Source organism: Periplaneta americana, chromosome 3 (genome assembly GCF_040183065.1).
Source record: "Periplaneta americana isolate PAMFEO1 chromosome 3, P.americana_PAMFEO1_priV1, whole genome shotgun sequence".
Taxonomy (NCBI): domain Eukaryota; kingdom Metazoa; phylum Arthropoda; class Insecta; order Blattodea; family Blattidae; genus Periplaneta; species Periplaneta americana.
In genome coordinates, this window is record NC_091119.1 from 39,416,785 (window position 1) to 39,434,490 (window position 17,706).

The 17,706-nt window shown below is 33.0% G+C and overlaps 1 protein-coding gene across 3 annotated transcripts in view; it reads left to right on the forward strand.

Annotated features, from left to right (window-relative positions):
• The window catches only part of sona (sol narae), a 516,598-nt gene that overhangs the window by 492,585 nt on the left and 6,307 nt on the right, over window positions 1–17,706 (forward strand). For 2 of the 3 annotated variants that reach the window (XM_069820352.1, XM_069820353.1), the window contains exons 14-16: window positions 222–326; window positions 4,360–4,514; window positions 11,240–11,826. In XM_069820352.1, coding sequence (XP_069676453.1) covers window positions 222–326; window positions 4,360–4,514; window positions 11,240–11,826 — 847 coding nt within the window. The remainder of the gene's footprint in view (window positions 1–221; window positions 327–4,359; window positions 4,515–11,239; window positions 11,827–17,706) is intronic. The other variant, XM_069820354.1, reaches the window with a different exon arrangement.

Consider the following 17,706-nt stretch of genomic DNA (forward strand, 5'->3'; position numbering starts at 1 on the left):
AACAATCATCCGTGGCATGACAGCCCATAAAGGGCCAATGCTGACCAACTGACTGCTGACCTTATATCCACATGCCTAAGCAGAGGTGAATCATCATCCAACCAGTACGGAGGTACGTGTGGTCAGCATTATGGTCCTCCCAGCCTTAATATATGTGATTAAAAGTGTATGTATCATTTAATTACTTATGGAACAAATCCTTTTTGTGTGTGTCATTACAGAAAGACGACAGAGTGTGTGCACAGCTGTTCTGCTTTGATGCAGGATCCGGCTACTGCGTGGCATATAGGCCTGCAGCAGAAGGATCCCCCTGTGGCGATGGCCAGGTAAACAAGCCTAAAACGCAGTCTGAATGTTATGAACTGCTCTAGATTAAGACACAACACTGTAGCCCCCAAAACCGAAGCATCCATATATACAGGGGCGGCTCGTCCATAAGAGCTGCGGAGCTGCAGCACTCCTTGCTTTGACAGGAAAATAAAAATAATATTTATTTTAATTTTTAGAAGAATTGTTACAGCTTTTATTGGTAAATTGCTTTATATTTCATCTGGCCGGGAATATGTACTATTATCTTATGCATAATCTTTTTGCGCGTTGACTGTATTGGAATTGACACTGCATTCAAAGTCGTCCTGGGATCTGCAGGGTGGTCAGCTCATAGAGAGTGTGTCTTGCTTGGTCAGGGGGTAGAGAGGTGAAGGGAAGCAGAGGGAAACTGCCGCTGTTTAAAACCCATATCTCGCTGCAGTGGTTTGCAGAGCCAGGCCACAAGGGATCTTTCCTCTCCTCCCACACCGCTATTGTAATGCTGCGTCAAATGGATTCTCTGTTCCCTTGAAACTTAATGACAACATTTTTATTTTCTTTTCACATACTTATTGTTGTAGAATCTTATCGAGTTAATATTCTCTTTTGCCTTATTATTACGTATATTTCCAGCCTCCAGCAGAACCTAATATTTGCCTTAACTCAAAATGATTGCACGAGTAGAATCCTTTTGATATAGCACGTAAAATACGAAAAAGACTTCTTTTCCAGTTTTAGAAAATTGTTGACCATCATTATATCTGAGTGTTGCTTTGGTGTGACGTCTTAATACCGTAACTTAACCAGTGCAAATTTGCAAGCATGAGTGTGTGTGTGAATTACAGAATATTAATTTTATTTTTCCCAACTTTCCCTTGCGGAGAATATTGATGTAATGAAGTGAAATTAAAGGGTCATCCATTACCCGACTTAAACCTTACTTAAGCTTCATCCAGCCGAAATAGTGCATATATGTAAGGAAGTATAACAATGAAATTTACGCTAAGCATTTGTGATTACGTGGATGTGAACAAAAAATCTGTATTTTGTTTTCCTTGCCTCCTATTCGGTGGTGATGCTGCATAGACTAGGAGTGGTGTGACAGATTTAGGACATTTGCCCCTAAAAAGCAAAATGCACGAATCTTCGCAGTCTCACCTGAAAAATGTTGTTTCATTGACTATGTTACGCAACTCATACTGCTGTGCAATTAAATGAAACGAACAGAACAAACATTCTCAAACATAATCAAGAAGTGAGAAAAAATCGTGAAATTATTTAAAAAAAAAATATTGATTATATCAAATTTTGTGGCCAATATGAACATCCCCTTAGGGGACATGATGAAAAAATGATTCGAAGAACCCTGATGTGTTTCGTGGGTTGCTACAGTTCGTGAGTAATCTAAACGAGCCTCTCAAAACTCATTTGGAACATGCCACTGTTTAAGGTTATTCTAAGACAATTCAGAATGAACTGGAAGATTGTAAGTTGAGTGTCTGCCGATCTGAAATTCAGACTGAAATCGATGGTATTAGTTTTTCTTAGGGATTAGCAAATGATCCCACAGACATCTCCCAACTAAGTCAGGAAGTTTTGGTTTTTCGTTATGTAGTGTATTTATTTTTGTCCTATACTTATTAGTAATGGTATCAAGAAGTGAAATTTGTATGTACCGAAATCTACTGCAGTTCTCCCAATCCACAAGTTCACGAGCCGCCACTGCATATATATTAAAGTATTTACAAGTATTAAAATATCGTTGCTGCACTTCCAAAATCCGCTTTTTGTTTCTAAAAAGATTTTGCAGGAGAAAGAAAAAAGCTATGTCACTTTTAATTCCCTTGATTTTCAAAGCTACTTTCGGTATAATTTTAATCATTACAAGGAAAATGATGAAATTATACTGAAAGTAGCTTTAAAAATCAAGGTAATTTAAAGTGACAATGTGTTTTTTTTTTTTTTTTTCATTTTTCCTGCAAATTTTTTTTAAAACGACATAGTGGGTTTTGGAGCCACAGTGACGATATCAAGTTCTAGTCATTGAAACATTCAAGTTTTGGGCATAGTATACAACATATTTCAAGATACTACAGTTCCTTGAAATAAAGCTTCAATTTACAGTAACAGTGGGTTCAGGTAAATGAAAAAAAATACACACACATACAAATTTCATAGCATGATAGAACCTTAAGAAAAGCTTCATATTTCTTTAGGATCTAGTAACTGAAACATTCGATTGATGTACACATGTAAACATACATAATTTACATTTCACGATATTACAGAATGGAAGAGAAATAACCTTGCAGATTGAAAAGGACGCTAAGGTACACTTAACTGAATAGAAAACCTGTATTACTTTTGTGATTAATGCACGGTTAATTCTGTAGTGCTCGGGAAAAGTGGCACAAGTCAAAAATGTTAATTTTACAGGAGAAGGAAAAAAACTGTCTTCGTACTGGTTTATACCAATTTGATTTTCTTCTGTATGAATTATTGTAATGGGAGAAATACTTATGTCTCTTTTCCCAAGCGAGCAGATATTCCGTAAGTTGTCAATAAATTAATAAAAAAAATGTTTGTGGAAACTGACTTAAGCCACTTTTCCCAAGCATTGCAGAATTAGAAAATTAAGTTAGAAATTTCAGCAGTCTGGCAATATCGTCACTAACACACGGCTCTTTCTTCTCGTAATACAGATATAAGAGGTCAATAAACTCAGGTCTGTCTCTGTACCTTCCACCTCGCTCTTTGACTACAACGTCGCATTGTTCACTGCCTTGAAATTAGTGGTTTTTAAATTAAATTTACACGAAAATATATACATACACCAGTGATAAATAATTTTTTATTAGATTTTCTATCAGTATGGACAAAAATCACGATCCTACTGGCAATAGTTACCGAATAAGAGGGTGTTAAACATTTGGGGAGAGGGATTTTTTTTTTCTGAGAGAAATATGAATTTCTTACCAATATGGTATTAGGCCTACACTTCTCTATTACAAACAACACAAGCTATTCGCTCCGAAAATCTGCAGGGTTTACTTCCACTCTATATATCCTCTTAAGGAAAGCTTCAACTTATGTTCTGGTAATCGAAGATTACATTTGTAAAAAAGTTTCTTCACACCCATAAGCAGTGCTGACTAGATCAGACGCTATGGACAGTACTCTACAACAGAGTCGCCAGTATGAAAGGATAATTCCAAGCCTTTGGCGTGAGACGAACTCGATAGCTCAGTGGTAGAATGCCTGACCAGAGAACAGGAAGTCGCAGGTTCGATTCCCGCTCGAGGTTGTGTAATTTTTCTTTCATACCATGGCACGATTGTGACTATAATAGTATTCAAATTCACGAAATAAGTTACTTAATTTTTATACATAGAACATACACATTTTATGATGTCATAGCTCCCATATGTAAAGTTTCAATTTACACGATTTATGTTTTCGATTTTGATAAATGATACATTCCATTGTTATATACAGAACAGATGGACAAGACAAACAAAATGGACACATATACATGCACGCACACAAACAAACGAACAAAAAATATACGGATGCACGATTTCATATGAGGCGTTCAGAACTAATGTGGATCAAGTCACAAATTTTCATAAATTGAGTTTAATTTATTTTCTGATTATCTGAATTTGGATCTTTTCCGAGCAGTAACGGATCAAGTGTTAATTCCAAGCATTCACTGATAGGTAACAGCAGTCACTTTTGGCTCAGATTATTTGTTCACGATGTTCTGAGCCATGGTGGATCAAGTCACCAAAACATTGCATCATAAGTCCTATTATCTCAAAACTACGTCTCATGGACTTGATTCACTTTAACTCTGAACGCCTCAGACTCTTATCCTGTTTGGAAAAACCTCAATTGATACAATTTATAAGTTTTAGATTTTTGTAATGTAAATATTCAATTGTTGTGTACAGAAAACATGTGAAGTAAAGCTTCAAGTTATACTGCCTATTTACAAGTTTTAAGTGCTGGTTCTGTTAATTAATATACCTACCCAAATTCTGTGTGCAGTACTGTCTGAATGGGCGATGTGTGGCTGAACATGAGAACATCATCCCCGACTACTCACAGAACACTCCTTCGTACCTGAGGCGTAATGACGCCGATTCTGCTGCTACACAAACACGGCCTATCTATGCCCACCCTCCAAATGCAACTTCACAAAGGTACGAACAGATTTATTTTGATAATCTCAATTGAATTATTATGAAGTGCATTGCAGTATTTGTTTTTAATCACTGAAATAGCAGAAAAAGTAACAAAATGTTCCTATTGAGACAATTTTCTTTGTGTTCTAGAATAGACAAATACTGCAATGACTATATTTATGAAGTTTGACAAGCTTAACAGTACCGGTAATCGAATAGATGAAAATATTATATTCCTATTAGTCAAAATAACATGATATAAAATTGTATCACAAGTAGAATGAGTACTGTCAAATGGGAAAACTTGGAACAATGTTTTAACTTGGAACATTATCATACGGTATTTTCGTTTTGTCACAGTGGCAACTAATCTTCACTTGTTACTTTGTTGTGCAGCACATTGGTTCTATTACAGTTCGGTGTTACTGTGACAAAACGAAAATACCCTATGATAATGTTCCAAGTTAAAACACTGTTCCAAGTTTGCCCATTTGACGGTAGGTCATTAACAGAACGATTATCTCTGAAAACAGTACTTCGTCTCTAACATCAATATAAAAATAACTATTTTTCAGAAATATTCAGTGTTTTGTCATAGAATGTGAAAATTTAGTATTAATTACACAGAAATCATGAAAACACTTGTATAATTTAACAGCATTATTCTAAAGCCAGTGAAAGAAAACATTACAAGGAATAGCTGTTACTGTAGAAGATTTAAAATTTTAATATAATAGACACAAATGCATTACAGTACTGGTATTTATAAGACTAACAGTTTCAAGTTTTTTAATTGATGGATATGAATAAGATTTCACAATATTTCGTAAATTCATTCTACCTTCGTTCTCAGATGAGTAAGAAAGAGAGGTGAGAAGGTACTTCTTAGAGTTGTTATAAACAGCTAAATTCACTTGACTAGGCCTAACCAATGACTGTCACTAGATTGCGAGGTAGAGGGCAGCACTGCTACTTACAGACCTGTTACTAAATCTACGTATTACTCTGTGAAAAGATTTATTAAATCTACATACTTAGACTTCATCAAACAAAATTTTATAACACAATCTCAAGGGGAAAAAATGGAACTCTCTGCATCATAATCCACAGTTAATTCCCGATTTACCACGAAAATCGTCTGTAGCTGCATTTAGATTGGCAACAGGCCATGACTATTTGGCCAAACACCTGCATAGAATTGGAATATATCAGTCCCCTAACTGTCCATTGTGCAACTCAAACCAAGAAATGGATTCGGAACACCTCAAAATCTGTGCTTCATTGGCTGATCATGATAATATCTTTGAAAAATATTGGAGTGTAAGAGGTCAAATGACTTTATTGTCAAACGCCTGGCATTAGAAAACAACATCATATACAAAAATGGTACAGAAAAATAAAATCATAGCTATATGGAGAAACAACCAATGTGTACTAGTAGAGGAAATAAAAAATAGACAATGTAGACTAGTGAAAATTGAAAGTAAGGGATACTTGGACATAATTCATAATTCTACAATCTAATCTAGAAAGAAAAGAAAATTGAGTGACAGAAGGCTCAGGGGGGGGGGGGGAGGTTATAGTGAAACTAAAAGAAAAGAAATAATCTCTATTTCAAGCCTATCTTTTATAATTTTAAATAATAAATATACCTTCATCTACCAAAATTCAATATTCAGGTAATAGCGATTAACAAACAGACATCCCTACCTCGATTAGATAATGCAGTAAGTATACTTGCATTATAAGATTTAATATTCTGATAATAAATTACTAAACACTGAAGTTTAGAAGCTTGCTCTTGAATTACTGTTAGCCAGACATCAGGAAGGTTTAGATTGGAGTGGCTGACACAGACATCTGAGCAGCTTGTGTGTGCCCTCTTTCTTGATCAACTGAGGAATGTTGTTAGATCTTATTCATAATAGTCACTGAAAAAACTCCAAACTGTTCATCTTCCATTAGTATACCAGTACTTTAAAAATAAAACATTTGGTCTTAAAAAATTGATATGTTATAGTAAATGTCATTATAAGTTTCAGTAGAAGGTGACGGGTGTATTTGAAATGTTTTAAATATGTTTATCTGTAATTAATTTGTCATTATTTTAGCACTGTTTACGCAAATCTCTGTTGTACATAATATTTTTTCACAGCTTAATTTGCTGCATGTTGTATGACTGTGTAAATATGAGATCAAACGAGATTTTTAAATGGCACAAGAAGACCAACTTCATTGCAGACTTATCAATAGAAATATGAGTCGAATCTTTAAATGTGTTGTGAATGAAAACAGAAAAGGAATTTACAAATGTTACACAATGTTTAAAGAAGCATTAAAACAGAAAATCACATTTCTTTAAGAAAAATCAAGACACGAGATACTTAAAATATTAACATACATGCTGACTGCAAACACCTAAGTAGTTAAATTATTTCCAAATGAGTCCCATGAAGTTGGTCTCATAAAATGACAGCTTTCTACACTGGTGATAAGAGTAATTACGAATTTTATATGTAAAGGAGAAAAATACCAGTATTACAATAACAGGATAAATGGAAGTACCTCGAGAAGAACTGCCTCCTAACTCTTCTATCACAAATTTAATTTAATTTGTGACTTGCTTGTATTTCAACCATAGTCTCTGGTGTGGAAAGCTGACGTGCTTTAGTAAGAATATTTAGAAACGAATAAATATTAGATATTTAAGAGCACAGGTTGTCTATAAAGAGAAAGGAAGAAGCCACTAAGAATCAAATTCTCTCTCTGGACTACAGAGGAAGTTCTTTACAAATGTCATGGACCATTTTTAAATTGGTTTTTTAACGACAGTGTATCAACTGTAAGGTCATCTAGCAAAATTATATTTTGGCGAAATGAGACCAAAGATTACCTGACATTTGCCTTATAGGTGGAGAAAACTCAGAAAATCCAGGTAATCAATCAGTTTAAGAGGGTTTTGAACTAATACATCTGAGTGGAGCCTCAGGTCAGGAGACCAGCTCCTTATCCCTGAGCCACGCCGGTGACATCATGAAACTTGAGTGAATGTGTTTGTGGATGAGGCGTTTCTCTCCATCAGTATTTAATTCTTGTCAGCTGCGATGTCAACAGATGACATATGTTAATACTGTTTGCAAACCCAAATGAATGCAATTGGTGTGTGGCTTGTGGGAGTATTGTGAAGTGAGACACAGTTTTTATGATGAAACAACCAGGCAATTTTCGTGAAGGATGTATAATCACACAGAGCATTTGGGAAGAATTAAAGATACAACTAGTCATTAATAAAATAAAAAACACAAAAATAATTGGATTTAACACTTTTTGAGAATGAACAAAAGCAGACTGTGAAATAATAACACAGTACAAACTAAAAGGTTACAGACAGAAAGACCTTTGAAAAAATTAGTAGTACGATGATGATGATGATGATGATTGTATTGTATTGTATTGTATTTATTAACATTCCATGGTATTCATACATGCTTACAGCTAGAATATGGAACAAGTCAAAAAACTTAATACTATTATAAAATCTTAATTTATAGTCACAGTCTAGATGAAAAATATACAGACGAGATTTACAATATAGTCTACTAGTACAATACATAGTTTTAGTATCAATTTCATGAAGTGTTATTGAATGTCATGAATTCACCTACAGAATAGAAGGTGTGAGAAATTAGGTACTTCCTTAATTTGGCCCTAAATAATCTTATGTTTCGAGTTTCATTTTTTATATTGATAGAGAGGCTATTAAAAATTTGTACTGCCATATAACACACTCCTTTTTGATAGCACGATAGAATTGCTGATGGAGTATGAAAGTCATTTTTTGAAGTGTATTTTTGCTATGAACTGTTGAATTAGTTACAAAGTTTTCACGATTACATACGAGGAAGATTATTAATGAAAAGATATACTGACAGGCCATGGACATTATTTGTAGTTTTTTTAAAATAGTCCTACACGATTCCCTAGATTTGGCACCTACTATTATTCTAATTACTCTTTTTTGTAATAGAAATATATTGTTACTATCTGTGGAATTTCCCCAGAATATTATTCCAAAACTCATTACCGAGTGGAAGTATGCAAAGTATATTGTTTTTAAGGTATTGATATTTACTATCTTTTGCATAGACCTAATAGCAAAACAAGCTGAATTTAGTTTGGGGGTAATTTCTTTAATATGATTTTTCCAATTTAACACATTATCGATTTTTAAGCCAAGAAATTTGGGATGATGATGATGATGATGATGATGATGATGATGATGATATCTCGCAGAAATTTTCGTAAGAAATTTGGATATTACATACTGAAAGTTCCTCTATATGTTTATAAAATCGGAATTTGAAGATTAATGAACTCATGATTTTTGAAAATATAGTTTATCTTCACAATTACACCATTTTTTCGCTGAGCCACTATAGAGAAAAAGTTATTAAACATAATTCGTTGTTGCAAATCAAGATTTCAGTTATAACTCCCTGTAAAGTTGATTTGAATAATTTCGAGGGAAAAATTGTTCCGGAGCCAGGTATCGAACCCGGGACCTTTGGTTTAACGTACCAACGCTCTACCACTGAGCTACTCGGGAACTCTAACCGACACCGATCCAATTTTTCCCTCTATATCCACAGACCTCAAAGTGGGCTGACAACCGTCAAGCAACCAACTTCGAGTGCACACTAACTCCATGTGACTTAAATTGTGGTTTTCTGTTAACGAACGAAATAATTCGTTGTTGCGCCTCCATAATCCGCTATGTGTTTTTAAAATGATTTTGCAGAAAAAAAGAGAAAAGCATTGTCACTTTTAATTCCCTTGATTTTCAAAGCTGCTTTTGGTATAATTTCATAATTTGATCATTTTTCCTCCCCAAAGCAAAAACTGAAATGACACCCCTTTTCTATTCCATCCAGAATCATAGTTGTATAACTAGAAATGTAAAAGTAATAAACTTCCAAAATATTGAAGTCTTATGGTGGACACCATGTATGTGAGAGCAATCATTATACAGAATGACTTTTTAAGTCCACCGACAAACTTCAGGGGGTGATTCCTGACTGAAAATGGAGCACAAAAGTTCATATCACCTTGTGTCCGGAAATGCATAGTTTCTACGGTAGATGGCACTGACGACATTCTCTCATAACTTGCAATATGCGTTTTGTGTGTTGCAGATAGTGTGATTTAAGCAATGTAGAACACAATGGACCGGTATTCATTCCAGCAACAAGCCGAGATGGTGTTCGTGTATGGCCAAGCAGGTGGAAACAGTCAAGAGGCAGCACGGATGTACCGAGGCTCATACCTTGACAGACAGCACCACCCACATTACACAACATTTGGGGCCATTTTTCGGCGTTTGCGGCCGCCCTGCACGTTCGACTGTCTCAAAGCATCGAAAACGCCGAAAAATGGCTCCAAATGTTGTGTAATGTGGGTGGTGCTGTCTGTCAAGGTACGTGGCTCAGTACATCCGTGCTGCCTCTCGACTGTTTCCACCTGCTTGGCCATACACGAACACCATCTCGGCTTGTTCTTGGAATGAATACCGGACCATTGTGTTCTACGTTGCTTAAATCACACTATCTGCAATACACAAAACGCATACTGCAAGTTATGAGAGAATGTCGTCAGTGCCATCTACCTTAGAAACTATGCATTTCTGGACACAAGGTGATATGAACTGTTATGCTCCATTTTAAGTCAGGAATCACCCCCTGAAGTTTGTCGGTGGACTTAAAACTCACCCTGTATAGATAAGTTCAGAATATCTAGAGAGAAATTACTATTTCAACATAAGGGAAGACTCCAATAATGCTGCTAGTTTATTTTATTAATATTTTTCTTAAGAATGCTGCTAGTTTTTTTCTTAAGAAAAATATTAATAAAATAAACTAGCAGCATTTCTCACAAAATAAATGCATAGAAACATGCAGCTACCTCATAAATACTTGCAGTAAAAATTTCATCCAGATTGATTAATATTTGGGATAAGAAAGTTGATGTTTAATCAACAAAAATGAACACAGAAAAATAGATTTGAAAATAAAATGAATATTTATGTAAATTAATATTCTCCTCCGCTACATTCATCTAGTAACTTCAGGGAGCCAACAAAAAGTTACTAGATTTGTAATCAGAAATTTTAAAAAAGAATTCTTCGATGAAAAACAATTTTGACAGCTCTTTAAATTCCACGCCCCCTTCAGCCTTAATTTAAAAAGTGTAAACATACGAGTATTTGTAATCAGAACTGAGCTGAATCCATTTGGGGTATGAAAATATAAATTCTGAATAGGTGAAATAGCTAAAAAAAATTTGGAAAAATTTTTATGATTTTCAGTGGAGTCTTCCCTTAAGGACTCAGAATTTCACCTGGTGTTCGAGAAACATATTATATCATAATTTTGAACATATGCTGTGAATAACAGGGACACACACTATTACTTTTAATTGTTACAATTTGTTGGCAGACAGATCATCATTTTTAAACGAGTAGCTGTGTGGTAGTAGGGGCCAGTGATATTTGTAAAGAACTTCCTTATATAGTGCTATTTGTATTCGTAATGCTTGGTTGATGTTTAAAAGATATTCAGAATGGTTAGTACCGGTATGTGTGATACAATTTTTGCATCACTTTTGTGCCATTTAAAACTTCCAAAATTATTGTACATATTGCCTGACTGTGTTGTACGGAATAACTGTAACATCAATCGCTTACACAGGTCACCATTGGATGAATCCTGGAGTAAAGGAAGCACAACTACACCTATACCCACCCCAACTCCAAACAGATATCTGAATAATTACTACAATAACAACAACAAAGACAATCCATACTACAGCAGCACGCCAAGCACAACAAAAAATCCTTACGCATTTAATCAATATTACACACAATCAACGACAAATAACCCTTATGCAATCAACAATGATCGGTCTTCAACGACAAAGAGTCCTTTCAACTTTCTTCAGTATTCGTATTCCACGACAAAGAACCCTTACGACTTTGCTAACCTCGATCAATACACAAGAAATACACAAAATGGGAATTCAGAAGGAAATAAATTCTCCCATAACAATTATAACCAGTATTATTCGAGTAGTACAACAAAAAATCCATATGCGGGTTTCAATTACTATTCAACAACAGCTCAATCTGATTATAAACTGTCGTATAATAACTATAATGTATTCACAACTCCAACAACAACCACAACCAAGAAAATCCATCCTAATTACTTTTCCTCGGCTACACAAAATTCACCTTTGGTTGTCAGCAATACGAATATAGTCGCATCAGTCGTGAATGGTAAGTAGAGATCGAATCCAGGCTACAGTCTTCTGTTTCGTCAAACTGCTTAATTTAATTCTACATAAAAGCAGATATCTTTTATCTTAAAAAAAATGCTTCCTACTTTAAAAAATAAATACGGTGTTTCATATCTTCCACTTCTGCATAAAAAAAATCACTGTTAAACTGACAAATAAAATCTCACTTCTCTGATTCTTTAAATAAATAAAATAAAAACAAACCAGTATAACAAGCAATCCTTCAAAGAATGTATGTCAATAAACATAATTAACTTCTTCTACTTAAACTTCTGTCAGACTTATATTTCTGCATATGACACTACATGTGACACAAATCACGATTCTCACACCAAAATATAATGTTCATTCCAAGAAACCTTTCACTTCGTAACAAGGTCAATGGATATCTTCACTACACAAAAACGAGACCTATACATCCCAATAATTCCTTTTCAGTCCTTTTAAATGTGAAATAATCTAGTCCATGAAAATATAATACAGATTTGAGGCTGAGAAACAGCTCCACATGTTATAAATTCAAACCCAAAATATATAATTATAAATGTAGCCCTAATGCTTATTATATTTTTATGGACATATAAAACTGTGTATACTAATACGGTTTAATTTAATGCATGAAAGGTTGTTTGAAGAGAATTGTAATATTTTACTTCTTAGTCAATATTTAAGACAAAATTATACTTACTAACGGCAAGCATAATAGTGAGGTCAACAAGAGTTGATTTCCAATGAAAGAAATCAATGTTGACAAATCTTCGAATGAGATTCGACATTCAGTACAGTAGTTAAAAAATTTTGTTGAACTTTAATCAATTTTGAGTAAAAAGTAAATTTGTATCCCGAATATACAAACACAAATATACCGTACGCAATAACAATATTTACACGAAAAACTGCTCGGACTAAAATTCAACTATGAAATTGTTTAACAGTTATTTATGATACAAGTTCGTAAAGATTCTCTTTTTGACACGAGTGTAAAGTTTGTGAAACGAGGTGGGCCAAAAAGATAACTTTACAAATGTGTATCATATAATCTTAAAACTGTATCAGTCAATATGTTAAAAGTGTTAAAATTTGTAAATATGTATCTTTAACAAAAATGAACAAAGTTCTCAGCAAATCTTACATTTATCTGTTTTAAGCAATTTATTGTTTTGAATATAAGATGGAAAGAAAAGTATAATTATTTTAGTATTGGAGTGCAATTTATTTCTCCAGGACACACAAAAAATAAGTAAAAGGAAATGACAAATCTTTTGAAATAACCTATTAGTATACTTACTGCAAACAAAGGCATGCAGGAAGCAATACGTGTAGATATAATTCACTTTAATGGAAGAGAAAAACACATTTTCATGTCTATTAAATTCTACTTTGTTTTGTATATGGCTATGAACTTTCAAGCTTTTGTAATATTGTACAATACATAGGCTACACTGGGAAGGACTTTGCTGCATCCATTACGAAATGCACTGGAAATTTCAATGAGTATTTCAAGTTCAATTGGACAAAGATGAAATCAGTATCTGAAAAAAATAATGTAGCAAACTTTCAGGCTTTGGATTGTTTTGGCCTCTTCTTGAGAATCCCAAGATAAAATTATTTTTGAAAACATATATAACTACTTTACGAATAGAAACATAGTTTCCAAAATTAAAGCAAGGTCGGCCATATTAAGAGAGCTTCAGAAAGAAGAACTATTTTTAAATGTTTGAAGAATCTTTAAAAGTAAGAAGATAATTGGGCAGACCTGACTAAGATGAGTTCAAAATTTAGATATATATGATAATGATTAAACATTCTCAAAATTACAATTTTATAGTAAACAGTAAGGTAGATTGATTTCAATTTGCACTGTAAACGCAGTAACCAAGAGCTTTCGTAGTTTACAATGCATAACAACAACAACAATAATAATACCAATAATAATAATAATAATAATAATAATAATAATAATAATAATAATAATAATAATAATGATTATAATAATAATAATCAAATTAATCATATTCTCAGAACATTGCATTTTTTTCCCCATTTTGTTTTCTAATTACCTCAGTCAAAATATATGTGATGTTTCTTTTAAACAATAATAAATTTACATTATAAATTTTTAAGATTTACTATAATTATTCAGAATTAATTTCATTTAACTTTTGTATTCTCACATCACATATAAAATTTTAGGTTAATGCAATTTTGATATAACACGAGTTAATAAATACAGTAATTCTATATTTAATTTTACAGCATTCTGATATTAAATGGAACTTTTTCATTATAAAAGAACTGCGTACAGACTCTCTTTCTAAAAGCTACATAGCAAACAACTTACAGTTTTCTGTAAGAACTTGACACATTAATGAAACTAATTTTGCATCCTGCATTCCATTTTAGTTACTGTCATATCCTGTAAGACCTCAGGAATTATCAAAATACTTCGATGCCTGTCTATGCTGATAAAAACAGAAAAGAACGTTATTTCATGAAAAATAATATACTATTAGGTCAGAAAATAATGACAATTCAGGCAGTGAATGTTCTATCTAAGCATGCTAATAAGTACTAATTAAAACACCAGCATAATAGTACATTATGCAATGAGTCTATAATGATAGTAATTAAGAAGCGAGTAAGTTATGGATGTTTATGAAACGAGCGCAAGCTCGTTTCATAATTTTCATATGAGCTTCTTAATTACCATTATAGGCGAGTTTCATACGACTTTTTATGCTCGACCATATTTCTAACTTGAAATTATTCAGATGTATACATTTTATTTGTATCTGACAAGATCGGAAGTGACCTTGTTCTAGGTCGTGAATTGTGAGATGTGCGCAGACGCGAAAGTATTGATTTTTTCCGAGGAACAATAATGTCATTGACCTTGATGTAATCCCGTTAAACTTGATATAACCTTGATTATTGAATTCGACATTGAAAAACGAGATGACAAATTGAATTTATTTGAATATTATTTACAATTAACGCCAATTATTATAGTAACAGAACATAACCTTCTGCGACAGTATTGGATTTCCAGCTTCCGTGACTTTTCGCTAATTCTCTTTCGATTGCATATCCGAGAATAATCGATACTTGCGGTTTTATAACGGTACAAGGCTGACTTGTCATTGGCTGAACACCTGTAAGCTGAGTTGTCATTGGCTGAACACCTGTACTTTAATGAGTAGGTGTACTTTAATGACATGCATTAAAGGACTGCTACCAGGTGTATAATTACTACATTTCGGCATGGTCGAGCATAAAATAATATTAACAGAAAAGAGGTACTATATGGGAAACTGTGATGATAGATAAAGTAACAACAATAAACTTATTAACCATTAAAAAGTTCTTTTTTATCAATAATTTAAGACTATAATAACACTCAATTACCGATAAGTAATACTGTACTAACTATAGAAAATCAATATGGCTTCTCGTATACTATAAAATATGTATTAACATGTATCACACAAATTATAAATATTAAGGGGTTTCCAGCAAAGAAAATAAGATCAATAACACAATTTTGTGTAAAATGAATGTTTATGTAAAAGACTATATCTCTAAATACTGGTACATTCAAAATCATGAATGTCAAAGTAGTATAAATTTCTTCTTATATTGAACAGAACAGTCTGGGAATATAAATTCATAATAAAATTTCGCTTGTCACAGACATCTGTATAATGATTCTGTTGCAATACTAATGCAAGAATATTTATATCTATCAATTAGGGTCTACCAGTAAGCGAAAACTAGCCAACTTAGTTGTACAATACATGGCATTACAACCCAACCAATAAAATTATTACCAGTACCAGGTTTGAAAAATGTCAAATAAATACCGGTATTTGAGAAAAAAACATGTAAACATTTTCAGAGCAATGTCTAATTCAAAATGTTATTAGAATATTATGATGTAGGGCCTATCACTAAGTTAAAGGACAAATATTAAATAGGTTGAGTCATGAAACTAATGACTGTAAATTATAAAAAAATAAACAAATACTTTACAATAAGATGTAAATTACTCTTTTTTTTATTAAGTGGTACATTCATAAAATTTTATTGAAAGCAATTGTGTGATTAATGTTACAGGGAGGACAATAAAAAGAAATCCAATAGTATGTATGTTTTGGGATAGTGGCTTGGAGATTCTTGTGCATGTACTTGTTATATCCTCTCAGGTAACATTGGTTATAAAAATGTGTATACATATTAACTGCAAATTTTAGCTGGCCTTCGTGCATAAAAAGCTGCTTGTGGTGTTGGTATTGTAACATTAATTTGTTCTGATATAACATGTGTTTTTCTTTTTTAGGCATGGATAAGTATTTAGACTACTGATAATAAACTTTTAGAATTCAAAATATTATGAGCAATTTTTTTACATTTATTACTTAGTTATAACATATATATTTGCAACATACTTGAAGTACTAAATAATAAAGCATTAAATATATATTTACTATTTTCAGATGTTGACTGACATAGCTTTCTTTTATTTAACTAAATACAGAGTGTGGCATTTAAAACAGGCCACCTGAGTAGCACGGCCATTTGTAGTGATAGAAGACAAATCTTCAGATAAAAGTTATTTGGCGTGAAGGGAGACATATTGTGGTATAAATATATGTTTGATAGGTGCAGGTGTAGGGGAGATACGGGAACCAACTTCGTTATTTTAAATGGATTGATATGATTACTTATTTACCCTTTAATAGTGAGTTTGAAGATGCATACAACAACTGTGTTTTGATGGCCATTTATGGCAGTTGAAAGTAAAAAATTAAGAAAAATTAATTTACTTCAATGAACTGATGAACTACTGGTTTACCTCATTCTACAGTTTAAACCATACAAATCGAATGTAAACAAACATTCAACACGTTGTACTGTTTATTTTACGTGTATGTGTGCATGAAGACACAAAATGGTCTGCACATTCACCAGACTTAACTTCAATGGACTTTTATTTGTGGGGAAAATTAAAATAACCAGTATACCAAGAAATACGGACGAGCCCTAAAGACATGAAAGACTGTGTAACACGAGCATGTTCGGTGATAAGCTCTGATGAAATTGAATGTGCAATGTTTTCCGCTCAGAATCGCTTTGCATCATGTATCAATGTTCAAGGTCACCACTTTCAACACATGATGTAATTCTGAACTTATGATGTAAGTAAGTTACAGAAATAATTGACTTTTTTTTAACAAACATATTGTTCATAATTAATCAACTATCTTCAATGGCCAATAAAACACAGTTTTTGTACATGGTACATCTTCAAATGCACGATTAAATGGTAAATAATAAATCATATCAATCTATTTAAAAATAATGAAGTTGGTTCCCGTATCTCCCCTACACCTGCACCTATCAAACAAATATCTGTACCACAATATGTCCCGCTTCACGTCAAACAACTTTTGTCTGAAGATTTGTCTTCTATCACTACAAATGGCCGTGCTATTCAGGTGGCCTGTTTTAAATGCCTCACCCAGTATATTAATGTAATGAACTTTAAACAGTTGTCACAGTACTAAAAAACTTATATAATTAAATAATTATTTTTATATTATGTTTCTGGGGCAAATCTTGGACTCTAATAAAGAGCAGTAGCTGATTACTATAAAATACAGTAGGCCTACATGAAAAAACATCAGCTGCAGGTAATTTAAAGTACAAAAAAAAAATTACCATACTGGATAGCTCAAGTGCTTTTTATTTTGAACAATTATCAGCAATCTGAAATCTTTAAATGAATGCATGATATAGCAGTTTAACCACGTAAATAATGAAAAGACAAAATGAAAGTTTGTGAAGTGGATTCTTCAACCTG